General features: G+C 41.2%; 1 protein-coding gene across 1 annotated transcript in view; it reads right to left on the bottom strand.

Moving 5' to 3' along the window:
* The window catches only part of STRIT1 (small transmembrane regulator of ion transport 1), a 111043-nt gene extending 91152 nt beyond the window's left edge, over positions 1-19891 (bottom strand). Inside the window, exon 1 of the mRNA XM_078666266.1 lies at positions 19844-19891. Coding sequence (XP_078522392.1) covers positions 19844-19856 — 13 coding nt within the window. The 5' untranslated portion in view covers positions 19857-19891. The remainder of the gene's footprint in view (positions 1-19843) is intronic.
* Positions 19892-22573: the final 2682 nt, after the last annotated feature.

Genomic DNA, 22573 nt, shown 5'->3' with positions numbered 1-22573 from the left:
CGAAACACACTCTACGAACACGATTACTTTCCAAGCTGTTTCCTAATGAAGATAATGTACCTGAGAAAATATATAGTAAAGAGGTAGCAGATAAATCAGTGATATGCTTGATGCCAACTGTGAAAGAATGTTCAGTTTTTAATGAGAAAATGTTGAATTTAGAAAATCAAGAAATTAGGAAACTGGAAGCTAAAGATAGAATAGAGCATGAAGGTAGTACTATTGTTTTGTCTGAAAAGTTGAAGTTAAAATTGGATTCTCTTCAAAAAAGTATATCTAAAACTGCTGGTTTAGAGAAAAATCTGTATGTATGTTTAAATTGTCGGATAATTTTAAGGAGAAATTTACATGTAGAAAGAGGATTGGTAAATGTAGCAATGGGTAATGTTGTTGGTTTTGTCAATTATACAAATAGAGATGAGATTGAATTTTTAAGAATAAAATTTGATGGAATTGAGGAAGTTCAGAAAATTAGTCGCTGTTCAAATCGTTTTTTGCTTGTGAAAGACTTATATGTCCGTCGGAAGCAATTTCCAATTTGTTTGGCATATGCAGTGACTATTCACAAATCTCAAGGTTTAAGTGTAGATTGTGCTTTGGTAAATATTGGAAGCACTTTCAAAGAGGGTATGGCATATGTTGCTTTATCGCGAGTTAGAACTTTATGTGGACTTTATTTAATTGATTATGATGAGACAAAGATTAGTGCAGATTTAAATTGTGTGAAGGAGTATAATAGGTTAAGAAGAGAATATGCTCCAAGTTTACCTCAATATCCTTTAATTGAAAGGCGTATGGTTGGTCAGAAAAGGAAAAATGAGGAGAAATGTGCTGAAGTGGTTGAGAAACGACGAAAAAAAGATGTAGCTGTTGTTGGTAGGCATAAGAAAACGGTTATTATTGAAGAGATTGTTGGATTTAAGTTTGAAAACAGGTCTGGTGCCAACTGTTATGCAAATGTAGTAGTTAATGTTGCTTTTTTTCTAAAAAATGTTAAGGAACAGATTGTAGAAAATCAAGAGCAAACATTTTGCTATTCCTTAAATTCTATATTTGAAAAATGTAGTAGTGGTGAAAGTGAAGTAGGAAGTGTTTCAGAACTAAGGAATGTTTTAGACATATGTGCAGGAGTAAATCAATTTTCACAGAATATTCAGCAAGATTGTCAGGAATTTATTATGTATATGTTTACAGTTTTGGAAGATGAAGGTGTGGATATTGATAATCTTTTTGGCCTTTCTTATAAATGGGAACATAAGTGTGATAATTACTAATTTTCAAGTAGTACTGATATACACAGTGAAAGATTTATATATTTAACATTACCAGACTGTAAAGAAGTGTCTTTTAATAAACTAGTAAAAGATGCGCATCAGAACATGGTCTGTTCTCAATGTAAGTCTGAAATGTTATCAACTTTATTTATCCATAGATATGGACAATATGTAATATTAATGTTTCAACGATGCAGAGCTGATGGGAGTAAATTGTCAACTTTAATTAAAAATGTTGTGGCTACTCAAGTATCTATTTCTAGAAGAACATTTGTAACTGTAGCCATCATTTTTCATGAAGGGCCTTCCACATCATCAGGACATTATACAGCTTATTTGAAGTGTGGAAGTGGTTGGACGCTTTGCAATGATACCCAATTGACTTTTAAGAAACGTTTGCCTTTTGCCTTAACTAACTCCTATCTGCTATTTTTGGAACCCAAATTTCAGTAGAATCACTTGCTGTAGGAAGATTAATACTGTAAAGATATGAAACTTTCTTGTTTACAAATATCATGTGACTGAGGGTCTACAAATCTATAAATGAAATTTGTGTTTGGTATAGTGATAACATCAGGTAGAAATTTAGTTAATGTTTGATGGTATAAAACATGTTACACATTGTTACTGTAAAGGTTCACAAAAGAATAGATAAGATTAAGATTAAGAAATTTCAGAAAAAAACTACTTAACTCATAGTATTTGGCCATGTGGAAAAATATGAGAGAAGAAAATGAGTACTTTAGATAATTATTTTAGAACATATATGGACGCAAGTTTTTGGGAGAGGTATTTAAAAGATAATGAGTTAACTTATACAATTTGGCCACGCGGAAAGGTATGAGAGAAGAAAATGTATAGTTAAGATAGATTTTTATAGGAGATACTTGCACGGTGTTTTTTTGAGATATATTTAAAAATAGGTCGTATAGTTTAATTAGTTTGTAACTGTGGAAGATGTAGTGTGCTTACTCAAGAAATTGCGAATTTGAGAAAAACATTTAAGATATGTTTTTTTTCAGGTATTTATAATATGTATGGAGATTTTGGATGGGTTTTTTAAACACAATCATTTTGATTGTGTTTTTTTTTCACCGCTGTTATATGATGATTAATATTGAAATCACTGTTTATAGTGAAAATCAATGTATTCTGAGGACAGCAAAAATAAACCATGTAATATGTTGTTTGAGTTATTTTGTTACATTGAATTTAGAAATATGTATTAAAACATATTTTTTTACTGTCTTCCACAGATATTATATTTATAAGGTAAGTACAACTAATAACATCCGAGAGTTTTCTCTGCCTCTCTCTTATTGACTCCTACTTTTTTTTATTTTATGAAATGTACATTATAATCTTATTTTTACTTTTCTTCCACAGGTACTACGTTTTTAAAAGAAATTTACTTTACTTTTTTACTATTTTTTAGGTAAGTATAAAAAATAAAGAAACTTTTACATCACTGTGTCATTTCTTTGTCTATCCTGCTTAAAGCAATGTCATGTTTAATATAAGCACTTCCACATAGGATTGGGTGCATTGTTATAAGGCATGCTTTAAAAGTGATTTAATGAAATGAGCGACATTTTACTGAGTGAGTTCAGCAACACTGATATATGAAAACATTGGTGGGAAATGATATTAAATGTTACATGTTGTTCTTTCCAGGAGTTTAAGTCCTTTGCTGCAGTGGCAATTCTGCCTCAGCATTAGGGGGCCGGGGGGCTGAGTGGTACTTCTATGCTCATGATAGAGGTACTCCTTCATGAGCCACGGTTGAGATCTGTTCATGATACAGTGGTTCTGTCATGGCTCTGCTTAGTCAATAGAACGTGTCATGGAGGTACAATATTAGTGCTGTGCAAGCACAGCGGCAAGCCCATGACAAAACTGGTCTATTCTGAGGACAGCTGAGGCAATGCTCGTGATGGAGCGGCTCTGTTATGAGCATGGAAGGACTTAACAGGTGTTAAAAAAACATGAGGGGTCTCTTCAAAGAGAGTGTTGGTTGTAATTTAAAGGGCACTTTAAAACACATTGTAGCAGCTTTATGTTGACGTTGCGTCTCTTTGCGCCACAATTTTCGTCAGTTTATTTAATACAATGACAGTGGAAATAATGTACCATATTTACAACGTTATGGATCTAGGAGATATGTCACATTCTAAAGCCCTGCACCATAAGGAAGTGTTCCTCTGAAGGAATGCGTCTTGAAAGTGGCTGACTGTAATGCATGATATTTAACTCAGTGACTTTCAGGCCCATGCTGTTTCAAAACTGTGCATGTGCTTGAAGCAGGCGTAGGTATTGACGCAGCATTGTGAATATAGTGCATTGGTGAGCCTTGCTGGAGCTGCATCACAGTTGCGTTGCAACTCTAGCAATGTATTACTTTTTCAGCACAGATGTGTTACGCATGTATGGTGTTTTTGTACCATGGTGCGCCACATTTCAAATGTGGCACACCATGGGTAACGGAGCACTAGCATACTGTGGTGCACATTAACTGGTGCATATCTGGGTATGAAGTAGTTAACATAAATCTGCCCCATAGGTTACAAATCCGCGTTTAGTAGACTGTTTGGCCTTTGTAGTTTTATGTTTTTTCTATTATTCTATGTAGGTATGTAATATTGCAATATTTTTGTCACGAAAAAGAAGCCATGAGTATTGGGTTTGTGAAAGATTGCAAGATTTTTTAAATTAAAAAGCAACAACCATGGCATTGTTTAATATAGTATTGTAAATACTTATCTTTAACAATGATGAGAGAGTAAAAAAAGGTTAACCTGATGTTTTAAAGTTATTCACAGGCTTCTTTAGAGGAAGTATTCTATATGATTGTAGCGTGGGTGTTTCACTTTTTTATAGGTAATACAATGCATTCTGTATGCTGTAGCAGGAGGAGTACTACATGCTTGAATATTCTTCAGTGCTTATTTTCATTTCGTAAGTGGTATTGAGACCGACACAGAACTTCAATGGATCGGAGGGGCTGTTCCTGTGCATCTGGAGGACTGCCAAGCCGTTGCAGCAGTGGGAGTGAGGCCTCTCACGACAGAGAACTTCAATGGATCGGAGGGGCTGTTCCTGTGCATCTGGAGGACTGCCAAGCCGTTGCAGCAGTGGGAGTGAGGCCTCTCACAGGGGCGTAGCGCAGCTCCTTTTGATGCTCACAATTGCAGATAACAGGGTAGAGATGTCTGTGGAATTTATAGATGGTTAGTTACACTAGAGTGTGGGCGGCGCCCCTAGCACTTCATTACGGCACACAGGGGAGCCGCGTTGCACAGTTTGAGAATCAGAGACTTAGGAGATAAACCTTCATAATAGGAAGGCTTCTAAGTGATAAAAATCGCCGGTGCTCGGCGTTAAAAATATCACTGCTATCGGTGGAATTTTCCACGGTGTTAGTGCTTCTACAGCAATGGGAACACAATACTGATAGAAAATCCTGTAACAATCTCAGTATTTCACATTATCGCGTGAAAAGAAAGTCTTCCGAAAGATGTTGAACGTTGTTCTCTTTTGAGAGTACAAAAGATAGTGAGGGAAGTGGGTGGAGTCCTCCGTGTAAATTGCAGAATAGAAACTACTAAGATCCAATTGGAAGTGTTGTTTTCGAGTCACATGACTTCACATGCGCGTCTCGGGACGTGTAGGTGGTGACAGTATCTGGTCACGTACACCATTTGGAAGTAGCGGTCTAATTCAGCGAAGTTTCAAAACGTGAAAAGGAGTAAATCCAAACACATCCGGATTTAATATATCTTCTGAGCTCGATTCAAGCATACAATTGTTAAAGTATAAAACCTTTTATATATTTTTTTAAAATACCAAGGTGTGTACATTCGGTCACGCACGAAAGTTTAAAAAGACATTCGGCTCCATTTAATGTAAATTTTCATAATAATAAAAAAGAAGCCTAGGTTTAGTGTCTTTGACGTAGTATGAGTTCTTTGATGGATCTATGAAGAAATGTAATAAGTTGCAAAGTTTTCACGAAATATATATGCGGGTGCGCGCACACGGTCGCGCACGAACGAAAGCCAAAAAAGCGGAGATAAACCCCCTTTATAATATGCTCCTGGAGCTCTTTTTGATAGAATGAGTTAGTTCTGAAAAGAACTTTTTTTTTCTTTTTTTTTAAAACAAGTGTTATGTTGTTTTTGATTTTTTAAACTTGCAACAACATTTTCATGTGTGACACAGGATCAAAATGAAATGAAGAAATGTATCTTTTCTTGGGGCATTTATGACTCTCAATTTTTAGTTTAGTAAGAATGAGGCTCTGCTCTCCGTACAGAAGAATTTCTCCACACTCGTTGCATTTCATGTGCACCTTTGCAAGATATGGTCTCAAGTCCATCACAGCACTCGATGGAGATACAGGTCGTCGATCAGAAGATGTGCTGGCCACCTCTGATGGTAATAGCGTGGCCAGGGCTCTTGTCGATGCCTTTGCAAATTCCACAGGGTGCACTTGTTTGACATGCCGCACCATGGTATGTATGGAAAAGGAATATTTTTTTCTTGGATTTCCTCTTGAGAGAACCGAATTGCATATCGTGCAGGTAACTTTTGGCGCATTCACTTTCTTTTGTTCTTCAGGATAAGTGAAATTTTGCCAAATAAAAGATTCCTTTTTTCTTTTTAAAGGTAGTCGCTCATTTCCTTCAGATTCGGAAGATGAATGCGGGGCGGCAGCCAATTCAGCAAAGTCTTCCAAAGGATGTTGAACGTTGTTCTCTTTTGAGAGTAGAAAAGATAGTGAGACAAGTGGGTGGAGTGCTCCGTGTAAATTGCAGAATAGAAACTACTAAGAACCAATTGGAAGTGTTGTTTTCAAGTCACATGACTTCACATGCGCGTCTCAGGACGTGTACGCGGTGATAGTATCTGGTCACGTACGCCATTTGGAAGTAGCGGTCTAATTCAGCAAAGTTTCAAAACGTGAAAAGGAGTAAATCCAAACATATCCGGATTTAATATATCTTCTGAGCTCGATTCAAGCATACAATTGTTAAAGTATAAAACCTTTTATATATTTTTTTAAAATACCAAGGTGTGTACATTCGGTCACACACGAAAGTTTAAAAAGACATTCGGCTCCATTTAATGAAAATTTTCATAATATTAAAAAAAAAAAAGCCTAGGTTTAGTCTATTTGACGTAGTATAAGTTCTTTGATGGGTCTATGAAGAAATTAAATAAGTTCAGATTGCAAAGTTTTCACAAAATATATAGGCGGGTGCGCGCAGTCGGTCGCGCACGAAAGCCTGGAAATGCGCTATCCATTTTATTGAGAACTGTTGCCGAGAGTGCGCACACCGGGTCGTGCACGAAAGTTTAGAAAGGCTATTTTTATTTACAGGCAAATTTTAATGCGTTGAAAAAAAGGCAAGGTACAGACTTTCTAATTCTGTATCGCTTTACAAGGAGTCTCTATGCAACTTGAACAGTGAAGAAAACGGCTTGTTTCCGAAAAAAATATTGCCAGAACTTTATTGACAAAAGTATAGGTTGTATACACGAGATATTTCTGAATGAGCATTTTAAAAACCAATGAAATTCACTGAAAAAACCATAGGTTTTACACACGTTATAGTTAGGAAGTAGCATTTACAAAACCTATGAAATTCACTGAAAAAACCATAGGTTTGACACCAGTTATAGTTAGCTGGAAATTTTACTGATATAAAACCAATGAAATTCCACGTTATAGTTAGTTGGACTCACTATAACTTGCGCGTGTAATGCACTGCTGATGACATCACATATTACATCACTCATGACATCACTGATGACACCATCCTTGTGACACAGTGACAGACCTCCTTTCACTGTAATCTAACCCTTGAAACACATATTCAAAAATAGAAACTAAAATTTTCAAAAAAATGGAGATACCCATACCAGTTACAACAACCAATTCAATAATTCCACCATCTATATACACATGCACTAATTCACCAACAGTTCTATATAGTCACTCATACATATATTCACTAATCATATGTAGTGATACACCTACACATCCTGTTACACACCGACAGTCATCCAAAAGTAATTCACACACATACTCACACATGCAAATAAACTATTGAACATCCATTTATTTGCATAAACAGCTATACACACACTACCACTTTACTTCTAAGGAAACTTACACATACTTACTCTCTTAAAAAATCACTTATAGAAACACATACTAATTTAAACAGGAACTCTTACAATCCCTCACTCTCACATATACTCACTTATATACATCAATATTCACATATACTAGATTAAAACATATGTAGTTACTGATAAAGACACTAATAAGACAGTCATTCACTCACTAACACAGACATATACACACTCATCCACCCATACAGTCCTGCACATATGCTGTCTTCAAAACACATACAAACAGAGACTCAGTCATTCTTGCATCTATGTACTAAGTAATACTCCCACCAAAGCATGCAAACACTCATACTGATACTAAGAAAAACATCTAATAACCTATATACATACACATGTACCTACTCATCAACCCATGCAGCCACTTATACACAAAGTGAAACACTAATACATATATTTAAATATTTAAGCATTACTCACTAATATATGTATTCACTAAGATATTCAATAATATATACATATATAACACATATTTATTTTTCAGAAAGACACACATTCACTGGATGGTGTCATCAGTGATGTCATGAGTGATGTAATATGTGACGTCATCAGCAGTGCATTACACGCGCAAGTTATAGTGAGTCCAACTAACTATAACGTGGAATTTCATTGGTTTTATATCAGTAAAATTTCCAGCTAACTATAACTGGTGTCAAACCTATGGTTTTTTCAGTGAATATATATATATATATATATATTTTTTTTTTCCTGGGGTTTTTGGGTTTGAATATTCATTTTAGTTTTTGTCATAGGTTTTAATGTAAATGTTTACAACATTTTGTATTTATTTACTGAATTTCAAATTTAGGTTGTTGAGTTTATTAACACATTTGGTAGATTTTTTTTATTAAATTTTAATTCATGGTAATACATGTGTTAATTATGTGATATATTATAATTGTTAATAAGTTGTTAAATTGTTTAAAACATTTTTTATAACTTTGTATTTGATTTTAACTTTGGATTATGGGTGTTGTGAATTATTGGCTGGGTTTCACCAACTATATAATAATTATTGTTAATTGATTTAGATGTTATTTTATTATGTAAATCGCGTTTTATGTTTAAATATAACATATTTTGATAATTAATTGATTAATTGATTTAATTTTAAATTTAGGATGTGGATTTTTTGCAGGATTGTTTTTTGATTCAACTAGTTTCTCTTGAATTCCCAATAGAATTAGGGCCAGAGTTATAACTTTTGCCAACTTCAGTTCATTCCTGAAAAATTCTTCGATTTGGCTATTTACCACAATAAGGAGGATGTAACATGTTGCAAATACGTGAACCATATCGGCCTTATATAAAGAGCAGAATGGGCATCGAGTCCCCTTCCCTTCTCCCCACTTTGCAATTCAGTCTGGTGTGTAATATAGGAAAAAACTAGTTTAATAGAACTGAACCTGTAATTTGGCAGACATCAAGACATCTTGAGCCACTAAAAAAGCTTGTTGGAATGCATCATCATCTGTGATATCTAGTTTGCTTTGCCGTTTTTCCAAGATTTTACCCAGATCATCTGCCTTTAAGGAATTCAAAATGTTGTATACACTACCTCTATGGGGGAGATTCCTGCGTTACTTTTTCTATTAACTGATTCTTGGCCATTCCACTGCCCCTTTCCCTTTTTTAAAAGAAAATCTCTTATTTGAAGAAACTTAGAAAACTCCCTATGGGTGAGATTGAACTTTCCTTTAAGCTCTTCAAAAGAGATAAAGCCCAGGGGTGTGTAAAAACAACCTATTTTATCAATCATGTTCCGCCACCAGTTTGTCATGCAATAATCATTAAAGATCCCAGGAAGATTCTCATTACCTTGAAGTGGCATATAAAAATGTAATTGATATAACCCTAGTAATCGTCGGATAGGGCCCAGATTTTGAATGCAGTCAAGAGTCCTAAACCTAACCCTTTTATAGTAACCAAACTCCAATGAACCCCACAGACAGCCCCAGGCATCTGCTCCAATCTGTAGTTCATATGGAGAAGGCACCCCCGGATGATCTCTAAGCAATACAGTAAAATGCACCAAACATGTAGCCCAATAGTAAAACCTCAGGTTAGGAAGGGCCAGCCCCTCCACCTTCTCTTGGAAGTGTTACAAATGTAACTGATCTTCTTCTGTTAGAATATGACCATATGAATTGCAAATATATATTCTTAAGTTTTTTTTATCAGAAATTGGGGAAAATAAATGGTATGGCTCTCATTAGATATAAAATGTTTGCAAAATATATATCTTTGGCTTGGTTGCTTCGACTCCCTAGTGTTAAATGTAAATTATTCATCTTTCGTGGTGCCATTTTAGTTTTTTACGCTACTGCATTTAGGTTCTCATTTACCAAAACATCAAGATCCGCCCTAAATGTAACCCCCAGATATGAAGCACTCTCGACCATCCTACTGTCATTTATTACAGCATGTTCATTGATGATAATCTGTGTTTTCCCCTTATTCGAGGAATACCTGAATAGCACCCCAAAGATCAATGCCTCTTCTTCTATTATTTTTATGGCTGCCTCGGGGTTAGATGTTACGACAGCCACATCATCGCATGCGCCAGAGTTTTAGTGCTGGACCCTTGTATTGTCACTGGCGCTATATTTGAGTTTAAATTCAATCTTTTTGAAAACATGTTTATGTGGAGTGCAAAAAGTAAGGGGGAGTATGGACACCCCTGCCGAGCTCCCCTTGTAATCATCGGGCACTCTGACAACTCCCCATTTACACGCTCCTGCTCCAATTCTAGCGCCCGTGGCGCTCGAAGTAATGCCTTTCTTCTTCCCTCTCCCGCCTCGTCCGGCCATTCTTTATCCAAGCGGGACTACAGCTGCTGGAAACCGTGAAGACCCAAACACAGTGGCTTTCCAGAGATACTCCACAATCAGCCGGCAAACAACCCAATGTGCCACTCCCCAGCATGCCAGGAGTGAAAATCCCAGTCTTCCTCTGCTCACTGAGTCAAGAATCATGAGGAGAGCGAGGCCGTGCAGACACGGTAGGTCAAGCATTCACCATCTTTACTCAGGGTGGTAATGTCCTATTACTTACCGGTAATTATCATTACTCCGGGTCCCGTTGTCCTCGTCCCCTTCATTAATAACAAGTGAGATATGTCCATCTCACGACAGAAGAAAGAAAGAAGGAATGCTGGTACGCCCCTCCCTCTCCCTATAGGGAGTACATAAGATTACCGGTAAGTAATAGGACATTACCCCCAGGTCCCTCCTGTCCTCGTCCCCTTCATTAATAACAAGTGAGAATACCCAAGCAGCAACCGGCCATCATCAAACAACAAACCACCAGGACACAGCAGAACAGCAAAAACCCAGCAATTTATTGAAATAACAGCACAGCACAAAGGAAAACAAGGGCAATCAGGAACATACCGCCCGAAGAACCCCCAAACCAAAGTTAGTGTCATCACCCAGAACATTCTGGATACGGTAATGCCTAACAAAGGTATTAGCAGAAGCCCAAGTGGCGGCCCTACACATTTCAGAAAGGGACACCCCACGAACCTCCGCCCAGGAAGCAGCCATCCCCCTAGTAGAACGCCCCTGAACCCCAGCCGGGGGAGGGGAACCAGAAAGGGAATAGGCCAGAACAATAACCTGCTTCAACCAACGCCCAATGGAAGAAGACGAAGCACGGTTACCCCTGGAGCCAGCACCAAAAGAGACAAACAAGGAGTCAGAAATCCGAAATGCACGGGTCCGATCAACATAGACCCTCAAAGCCCGGCAAACATCAAGCAGAGACCAGGGAAGATCACCGACGTCCACCTGATCAGAAACCAAAGCCGGAAGGACCAGCTCCTGAGAACGATGAAACTGGGAGGAGACCTTGGGCACGAAAGAGGGATCCAACCGAAGAACCACCCCATCAGCAGAAAAGGATAGAAAAGGCTCCCGAGCCATCAGGGCACCCAGATCCCCCAGGCGACGAGCCGAGGTGATAGCCACCAGAAAAACCACCTTCAAGGTGACAAATTTCATATCCACCTCTTCCAACGGCTCAAAGGGAGCAGCCACCAAAACCTTCAAAACCGAGGGAAGATCCCAGAGAGGAAAGGAAGGACGCACCACAGGGCGGGATAACGCAAAACTGCGCAAAAAGCGAGAAACCAACCCATCAACATCAGGAAGGTTACCCCAAGGCGCCCTAAAAGCCCTGATAGCAGCCCATTGAGCCCGGAGAGTAGAGACAGACAAACGCTTCTCGAACCCATCCCAAAGGAATTGTAGAACATCCGGCAAAGGACAAACCAAAGGGGACAAGGCCAGGCCAAGACACCAACGCTCAAAGTTACCCCAATGCCTTCCATAAAACTGAAGGGTAGAAGGCTTCCGAGACTGTTGTATAGCCAAGGCTAAATGGTCAGGGAGGCCCCTATTACGCCACCCCTGCCTCTCAACCGCCAGACCGACAGCCGAAGCCGACGCAGGGGCAACATCGGAGAGGACCTCAACGGAGACGGATGGAACGGAAAGAACCACGGACCCCGAACAGCCAACAGGCGGAGAGTGGGAAACCAAGACCTGCGGGGCCAGAAAGGCACCACCACCACCACCTCCCGATCCTCCACCATCAGGCGAGCCAGGAACCGAGGAATCAGAACCAGAGGGGGAAAGGCGTACAACAGGCGAGCCGGCCACGGCAGGGACAGGGCATCCACCCCCCAAGACCCCTCCTGAGGAACCCGGGAGAAGAACCGGGGAAGCTGCGCATTGAGCCGGGAAGCAAAGAGGTCCAGAAAAGGAAGACCAAACCTCTCGCACACCAGAAGAAAGGCCGCCGGTGTCAAGGCCAACTCCAGGGAGGCAGGAAAAAAACGACTGAGGGCATCCGCCACCCCATTGTCCACCCCCCGGACATGAACAGCCGCCAGGGACAAAAGATGGACCTCCGCCCAGCAAAACAAGGGGGACACCACCGCGTTCAGGGACCGAGAACGGATACCTCCCTGGTGATTTAAGTACGCCACAGTCACCGAGTTGTCCGACCGAACCAACACATGCTGGCCCAGCAGAAGGAGCCGAAACCCCTGGACAGCTCGACACACAGCAGAAAACTCCCGCCAGTTCGAAGACTGACGACCCTCCAAGAGGGACCACCTCCCCTGAAGGCATTCCGACCCCAAAGTCGCCCCCCAGCCCAGAGCGCTGGCATCCGTCGTAAGGACCACCGGAGGAGGATACTGCAGAGGCAAGCCCTTGACCAGACTGGACGGCAGAGTCCACCAGCGCAGGGCCGGAAGGATCGACACGGACACAGTAACAAAAATGGACAAGTCCCCCGACAAGGGATTCCACCGAGCCAACAGGTAGGACCAAAGAGGACGAAGGTGGAAACGCGCCCAAGGCACCGTGAACACAGTCGCCGCCATCAACCCCAGAAGGCGCAACCACAGACGGACCGGAAAGGACCAACCCAACAGAAACCGCTGAGCCAGCGCACACAGGGTCACAGCCCGAGCAACGGGCAGGAACACACGATTCAAGTCCGTGCGAAAACGGGCCCCTATAAACTGCAAGTCCTGAGAAGGCAGCAGCTGACACTTGGGGAGGTTGATCAGGAACCCATGGTCCCGCAAGGCCGCACACACCAACCGCTGATCCATCAACAACTGCTCCGCGGAGGGAGCATGCAGGAGCCAGTCGTCTAGATAAGGATAAACCAACATCCCCTGGAGGTGCAAGAATCCCACCAAGGGAGCCACCACCTTGGCAAATACCCTCGGAGCTGATCTCAGGCCGAAAGGAAGAACAACAAACTGGTAATGGACCTCCAGAAGACAGAATCGGAGGTAGGGACTGGAGAGAGGATGGACAGGCACGTGAAAATATGCGTCCTGAAGGTCCAGAGTGCACATGTAATGACCCCGGAGAACCAGGGGAATAACCTTCTGAAGGGTCTCCATCTTGAAAGGAACTTTCAGCACAAATTTGTTCAGGGTCTTGAGATCCAGAACAAGGCGAAACCCCCCAGTCACCTTGGGCACCAGAAAAATTATGGAGTAAAACCCCAGGCCCCACTCCCCCGGAGGAACCACCTGAACTGCCCCTTTGTCCAACAGCGACTGAACCCCCAGAGACAGTTCCGCACGTTTGGATGGGCAGGACGGCCAAGGAGTTGGACGGACCCCGGAGTCCGGAGGCAGGCAGGAGAACTCCACACGGTACCCCAAGCGGATCACGTCCAGGACCCATAAGTCTGAACAGGAGGACATCCAAGCTGGAAGAAACAACCGAAGCCGACCACCCACCAAGGATCCGACCTTGGACCCCAGATAGTCAGGAACGAGGCTTCGCAGGAGGGGACTTCGCCTTCTTGTCCTGTCCCCGACCAGGCTGAAAACGGCCATGACCCCGGGAAAACTGCCTGCGAGAAGAGGGCTGAAAAAAGGGCTTAGGCTTAGAAAAAGCAGGAGCAGCCGAGGGCATCTTGAAAGAAGAGGAATGTTTCTTCTCCTTAAAAAGACGATGAAGCTTCCCCTCCAACTCCGCCCCAAACAACATGGAACCCTGAAATGGCAGACGCAGGGCAGCAGTCTTCTGGGCAGAATCGGTCTTCCAATCCTTGAGGACCACATTCCGACGAGCCGCTATACAAGCACCCCCAGACAGAGCAGAGGCACGAACCACATCAAAGGAAATGTCAGACAAAAACTCCACCTGACGTTCGATGTGTGCCGGAATGTCAGCGCAGTCAGTGGTATTATCCATAGAGCCATACAAAGTCTTCAAGTCAGACAGAAGAGACTGCACCACATAGGTCCCATAAATACCCGCCCTCAGGGCCAAATGGGAGCCAGAATAAACCTTACGAAGAGAGGCGTCAACCCTCTTATCCACAGGGTCACGCACCACAGCATCCTCGGCCAAAGAAGTGCGACCAACCAGACTAGCCACCACAGAATCCACAGGGACCGAGTCCGGCAAGTCCTTCTCCATATCCTGAAGAGGATACAGCTTCGCCATGAAGCGGGGCAGCAGAATGCGATTGGGATCTTTCCACTCCCGATCCAAAACCTTCCTCACACAAGGATGCACAGGCATGACCGCAGGAGCAGAATACTGGAACTGGCGAAGGAGAGAACCTCCAGACGTACCAGGGACAACATCCGCAGGAAACCCCATATTCTCCTTGACATGGCACAGCAAATCCGGTAACATGTCCTTGTCAACATACTTGCCCTTGACCAAATCAGCGTCCAAACCACCATCCTCAGAGCCAGAGGGCAAAGAAGAGGAGGGAGAAGGAGGAGGCACACCCCTGGACCGCGACTTGGACTGAGCCTTAGAACCCCCAGGCCTGGAACCACCCATCTCCAGCAAGGTCTCCTGGATGAGAGCCTTCAACTTTGCATCACCCCTCGAGCGACGCCTGGAGCGACTGGGAACCGGAGAAGAGGAGGAGGAGGAAGCCGAGGAAGCGGAGGACTCCTCGACATACTTGCGCTTACGTGAATGTTTCCCCATCTGAGAAAGCCCCAGCAAGCAGGACAAACCAGCAGGCAGGAAAACCAGCAAAAAATGAGGAGCCCAGGCAGCAGCAGGAGAAACAGCAACAAATCGCCTGCAGTAGCACAAACCAGCACAGCGACCGTGAACCACAAGAAAAAGGACGAAATGCAGGGAACAAAGAACACCCAGTCCATTTAAATGCCCCCAAACCACTATGCGGTACTTACGCCAGGAACCGGCAAACAAGCCTCTCACCGCCCGAAGCCGGGAACCACAAACGCCCGACTTCCGCTTCCAAAACCAGGAAGTCAGGCAAGGGCTGGAAGGAATCGCCCCAGCAACCACGGAGCCGCCGCACCTCCCGGAGCCACACACGAGAATGGCCGCGTCTCGCACAGCCCGGCAGCACAGAGACGCGGCCCGACACTGCCTCCATGCCTTCAGAGCCTCACCCCGCCGGAACAGACCTCGACTCCAACGAACAGGGACAGAGGCGGCAGACAGTGTCACGGGAGACTCCCCAAGCCCGGCAGGAGGAGTCAGCCCGGAAGATCCAGCACCCACCCAAGGCCAAGCCACAGGTGAGACTCCAGGAGCCCACCGGCTCCTGGACCTAAAAACAGAAAAATGTCGTCAGACAGAAAAAAGAACAGGAGGCATGCTGGGTACTGTACCCTTATGTACTCCCTATAGGGAGAGGGAGGGGCGTACCAGCATTCCTTCTTTCTTTTTTCTGTCGTGAGATGGACATATCTCACTTGTTATTAATGAAGGGGACGAGGACAGGAGGGACCTGGGGGTAATGCATGCTTCACAAATAAATGAATTTAACATTTGTAACTTACAGTAATGTCACTTACTTTTAAATATATACACTAGCATATGTAATTTTAATATTTTTGACAATGGTATTTTTAGCTGGTATGCTTGTACTTTGTATTATGAGTAAGCAAAGTCAATATTTTTGTACATCACTATGCTTTCTGCAATACTTCTATATCATGATATTTTGGTAGTCAATTTTCGGTCATACAATTTCTTGGGAGACCATAAATGCATGTTCCCCAACACCTCCACCAGATTCATACATACGGAGTATCATTTTGCAATAATTCCCTCTGTACCATTGTCTGAGATGGTGAACTAAGAACACACAAGCAATATATCACACATGCACAAAGGCCAGTGCTGCTGCAGCCTAAATCTTAGCACACCATAATCACACTTCTACCTACACTCTGAAATGTCTTTTCATTTTGCATCAAAAACTGTGCACCTTTATTAATGTTTGCAAACAATGGTCAAACAAAACACACAAGGAACAGGCAATATACGTTCCTAGGCTAGCATGGGTGAAGGCCATTCCTTTCCAATGCACACACATCCCATGCCATACACTACACCTCACTGTGAAATAATTTGTTTCACTTTGCACCCAATATTGTTGCACGCATTTCATTGCTGGCAAACAATGGTTCAATAAACTGCTTGTGAAAATGAAAACACATATGAATAATAAGACACAAAGATATTTTGAAAACATCTTTTTTAAAACTAAACTATGCTAAGGGATAAAGATAAAGCTGTACTGCAAAAAGGAAACTTTCATTATGAAAGTAATGTAAGAGACAATACCTGTTACCATTAAAATATGTTAGATTGACAAAATCGGATTCCTTAAACACATGTAAGAAACACATTGCTCCCCGCTAGGCACATGTGCAGAGGGAGTGAACATTTTAAATCATTTAAAACAAATGTATATATATAAAAATAGACGTAAGTGAATAATATTTACAAGTAAAGAAGAAACATTCCCGTTTGAACCAAAAATAATTTTGAATGAAGTATGAATAATAAAATGAACAAAGAGGATGCATGTGTCATCCAAAATCCACATAAGAATGAAACAAGGGAAATTAAAATTATTGAATTTTTGTTTTTTATAACACAACCAGCAAATGGGTCAACTCATTGAAAGAAATACACAGATAAGTATATAAACTCTTTAATTTATTGACATGTAGTTCAGCATGGTTATTTGCAAACTTCTACTTCAACGGTTGTCTTTTTCCCAAACATTAACCTATGATTACATCCACATAAAAGTCACACATCATATTCAAGTATTGGATGTACAGAAGAAGGGCTTTTGTCTCAGTATCACAAACAGTGAAGCAAATCAGCACAAGGGCTTGATTCAGGATTTACTTGCCAGCACTTTGCTACAAGGGGACATCCCAAGTTGGGGCAAGAGAGTTCCCACAAAAACACCCATAGTTTTGTATGAAAATTAAATATTAAATAAAAAAAGTGGTAGACTAGGATTTTCACCCAACATTCACACTGCCTCCAGGCAGGCGTAACGATGGAGAACACGTTTCTTTTCCCCAAACTGTTCCAACTTTGAATTTGTGCTGTACAGCCCACATACAAGTTTGGACGTATTTAAACTAAACCTAAGCACAGTGTTTTGTACTGGAAGACTAGTCCTCTAGTGCAAAACATATGCTAGACATCAGCCAAACCCTTGCATTTTCGTACAAGGGTATGCAAGTGGCACAAGGCTGCCTAAAGTGTGCCAATGTAGTGGAAAGAGAAACAGTACCATATCTTTATAAATATGGTTCTGCTTCTTCCCCTCAGACATGATTCAGTGCAGCAACTGTGGACATTCATAAGACTCTTAGGTAAGTAAGAAATTCTAGAAGTTGAGTAATATATTAATTTGTACTTCACAATATAAACTAAAATGACATTTCTAAATGAAGGTGCTACCTTGGCACTATGTCCAAAACCAACTTTACAATGTTAACATTAACCCTGATCCCAGTATGTATTCTTTGCAATTTCACACACACCAGCGTGAAAGTTACACACTACAGAACCAATGCCTACACCACCGTTTTTCATCAAACATTCAACATCATACATGACCACACCCACCATAATATGCAAAAAGACTCACCTTCAAAGGTGTATCCACCCACCACCAAATTAAAACACACCCACCACCCAACATTATATACCTGCACACATCCATCAATATGTGTCCATACAACCAACATTATTTGGAAACAATAGGATTGTGCAAATATGTTAGCCAACCACAGCACTGTATGTGGGCCTGAGGGGTTGGCAAACATTAGTTGAGAGACATCAAAGTTGCCAAACATCCCTCATGTACAGTTAAAATGTCTGAGGAAAAGGTGGATTTGCAGTTCTTTGTTAAAGTTGTGAGCTAAGGGAATAGTACAGAGATCTGGGGAAAGCAAATTCCACATTCAGGTGCTGCTGCCACAGAAAGATTGTTTTATACAACATTCATGTTTAAATGTAAGAGGCTCATGGAGAACAGTTTGTGTATTTGATGGTCATCAGATACACATCAATGCAAATACAGCCACCATAGTACATTGACACACCTACTATCAAATTTCAGCAAACCCAACCTCCTGACACCGTCATATGTCAACAGCCATACCTTCATGAATCCACATTCTCACCAGAGCAAACGTTCACAACAACCATAATAGACTCACATATCCACCATCATGTGCAACACAATGAGCATCACACAACCATACAACTATAATTTAATATATTCTAGTCTGTAACTCCAAGAAAGTATTCACACAATCACAAGCTTAGTAAAGTTATAAAAACCATCACATAAACACTGGTACAATTATATGCCAGAAAAACTACCATCACAAATCCAAACACACACCATTGCACATAAACATAACAACCCTCATATGCCTGCACCGCCACCGGTTAACAATATGGCAATAAACCAACAGTTATACACATACAACCACCATTTAACAATGTCTACTGTATCACTTAAAAAGATTACTCACACCAAAAGATTATTTATAGTTTTTATGGCAAAGCAGCTTTTAACATATTGGGCAACCTTAGCTTCCTTTCAACTTTAGTTTTGTAGAGGATAAATAGATAGATAGATAGATAGATAGATAGATAGATAGATAGATAGATAGATAGATAGATAGATAGATAGATAGATAGATAGATAGATAGATAGATAGATAGATAGATAGATAGATAGATAGATAGATAGATAGATAGATAGAGTTATATCTCTAGCTTTCCCTCTCACAAGTTCTGTTTTTCAAACATCTCTTTCTTTTCTCTTTCTTATGTCTTGGCAAAACAAAACCATGGTACTACATATACCAACATAGAAAAAAATGTAAAATAAGTGCTGAACTATAATTTTATCTATGTCTATAAATGACTTCTATCTTTTGATTAACATTTCTGAAATGCGCATCCGTTGCCTTGTGAAATGGCAAAAGAGAAATACTTTCACACTCTCCTGTGTCAAAAAGTCAGCATGTGTGTAAAGAGCTAATATCCAGTTAAAAGTGAAAATGAACTCATATCATCGCAGTGGAAAACCAAAGTGCACTGAAGATCGATCTGAAAAAGTATACAGAAAAGTTCAGCTCGCACATTCTCTGAATTTGGAAAACTAATAACAAACGTGCTTCAGCGTGCATAGTGTAGGTTGGCATCACCCTATGCAAAACCAAATGGAAATTAAGTGATTTATAAAAACATCTTTTCAGAATACAAGAAAATGTGACTTTATAAAATGCTGTATGCAAAGTGTGAGTATTTGTTTCCCCTCTGATATTTTCACATTCAAGATAGAATAAAACAGTGCAGGCATACAAGCAAAAACTTTTGAAGTTTTTGTAGGGATCTATTATCGTATGTGCCACTTTTGCGTCACTTTTCCCATGTTAAAAGTGACGCAAAAGTGGCGCAAGGGGCTTGTAAATCTGCCCCTAAGTATATTGTTGACAGAGCAAAAAATACTAATAAAGGCTAATATTGCATACATTCTAAATAAGAAATACTGCACGTTCCTACCTGGCTCTGCCATGCCTCTGCTTGTTGAATCTATTGTAAAGAACTGTGTCTAGCCCCTCCTTGTCGGCCTTCTTTGAGCTCCCGGCTTCTTTAAATAGAGTCAATCGTGGAATGCTTTGCAGCTGCCTTCTCAGTAATGCCAATGTATTCCAGCGTCTCACTGTGTTTTTTTAAAGGGCATGATTGTGGTACCGTGTGCAGTTTATGTTCTAGGTATTCCAAAAATACACAATGAAAACAAGCACTGTCAAAACCAATAGGTCTTGCATTTGAAATCTATTGACTTTGACAATTACTTTTCATTATGCGCTACAAAAAAATAGAAAAAAGGCACAATGGTGTGGTGGCTACTGGAGGCCAGGCCATTCCATAGGCACATGCATACATCATCACGCATGCAGGCTCCCTCAAAATGATGCATGTGCCATTTGTTATTTACAGATCCGAGAAGGATTAATGACTTGCAACAAACAAAAAAAAGCGGAATAGTGGTTTTTATGGGTTGGGATAGCTGTAATTTGCTGTCTGGTCCTCCAAAAGTAATAAATAGAAAAAAGGGCAGCGGTGGTGGGAGGGGTACCAGAGTGGGTGGGAGCAGCAATAAAATACAAATGAAGCTAGGTGGATGAAGGAGAGTAAAAGCATCCCATAAGGGAGAGAGCAACATAGGGGCAGAAGCATTTTAGGGATACAGAAGCACAAAGCATACGGCAAGGACGTTTGACTGCGAGAAGCACATGGGAAAGAGAGAAGCATGTTGGGAAAGAGAGAACATTGGAGTGCAATGGGAAAAGCACTGGAGGGAGAGAGCTGGAAAACACATGCACTGTCACAGAGTGCTGATAAAGAAAGGAACACTTGGGCTAGATTTTCAAAGAAGTCAAGCAGCATAGCACCGAAAGAGGCTGCGCTGAGTTGCATGACAGGGAGGGAGCCGGAGAGCGCAATATCTTCAGAGATTTGGCTCTCTCCTCCCCTTTCCTTACCACTAGTGCTGATTTCAGCCTGTCGTACACCACGCACACACCTTAGCGCCTAGTGCTAAGGTGCATGTCTGAATCTAGCATAGTTTTTGTACAGGAAGGGTACCCTTCCTGTACAAAATATTATGCCTAGACAAGTTTCAAAGCTATTCCCAATTTGTTTGTGTGCTACACAGTACCTGCACGGATGCAAAGTCAGAAAGGCACAAAGAAATGGAAATATTTCTCCTGTTAGTGCCTCCTTTGAGTTAGCGTCAACTTTTTGCATAAACCTGTCTGCAGTTTTTTGTAGATACAGCTTTGCATCAAAAGGCATGGGTGGTTGAATGAAAACGCCAATGTACCACCCATATAATGCCCCTTCGGTGCTAAGTAGCTCAAAGCATTGCTTTGCGCTGCTTTGTGCTACTTTTAGGATGCTTTGCAGCGCAAGTCAAGTTTTGCGCTGGAAAGTGAATAAAAAGTTTAAAAATTACACTGTTAGCATCACTTTTGTGACGCTAACCCAGCGGAAATTGTTTGAAATTCTACCCCCTGGTTCCCTAAATACAAGTAGTGGACGGAACCAAGTCTGCCAAAGGAAAGGATGGTAAAGAGGTGAGGCCCTAGGGAGATACAAACACAAGTAGATTAAAGCATGCCAATGCATGCAAATGAATGAGAAGTAAGCTAATGAAAGTGGCAATAAAGTCAAACAATGGTAAGCAACCGGCTGGCTGTGAGCCCACTGTTAGCTGTAGGTAAGCTGCAACAGGGCTTTCGCAACCAGACAGGCAGACCGTGGCTCTATTTTCATTCTAAATGAAGGAGTACAAATGGTAGAGGTGATTACATTTGGATGAATGCCTTCAATATTTACAGATAGGGAAGACAAGACAGTCAATAAGAAAATCAGAAGTTATTCCATAGGAGGGTCCTCTAAAGGGCAGTCTGCCAAGGAGAGGAAGTCTGCTGCCACCTGTTAACTGTTGTGTGATTGATTGTGATCTTCATGGGTCAACAGTTCTTGGAACATATTAGATTTTCCATTATGCTTTAACATCATTCCATATAAGCTAAATATGAATTGATAACGTAATTAACATATTTTCCTACGAGGCCAAATCCCCTGCAGCAATGTAGGCCAATGCTTCATACATATATATTTCTGGTGGTGATACAGTGATGGAACAAGGTGTTTTATAGTTAAACTTGTGCATGGTGGCACTAAAATAGGCATTTGTCTCAAGCAATATAATGACGATATTTACCAGCATCATTGTAGTGTCAGGTCAGCTTCATGGATCCGCATTAAAGAACAGTAGAAACAAGTTCATGCCGCTGGGGGCTGGAAAAAAACAGCCTAGATCAAAATTACTAACAGGAAGGAGAATGTGAGGCAGGGCCGGCTCTATGGCGGTGCGACCAGTGGCAAGTGTTTGGAAGTATTTTATTGTTTTACAACCACCTGCTGCTCCATTGCTGGCCTCCCCAATTTTCATACAAAAATAAAAATGTCAAGATAACTTCGTGATTAATGTTCTTCCTGGAGAGAGGAAGGGTTTTGTCAAGTGGACGTTTTAACTCATTTTATGGTAGCACAGATAATGTGCCTGCTGCAAAGAAGATGTACCAAGCTGATCACAAAGTGCATATAGATTAAATAGGTCAGTGCTTTTTGTCAGAGAGATCCTTTGCTAGCAATGTAGACGTTAAAATCCTAACATGGAACAGTGAGCTAATAGCTGTCATCAAAGAGCTGCATGCA

The sequence above is a fragment of the Lissotriton helveticus genome, chromosome 11 (genome assembly GCF_964261635.1).
Source record: "Lissotriton helveticus chromosome 11, aLisHel1.1, whole genome shotgun sequence".
NCBI classification, from domain to species: Eukaryota; Metazoa; Chordata; class Amphibia; order Caudata; family Salamandridae; genus Lissotriton; species Lissotriton helveticus.
This window is presented reverse-complemented; position numbering and strand designations above follow the sequence as displayed.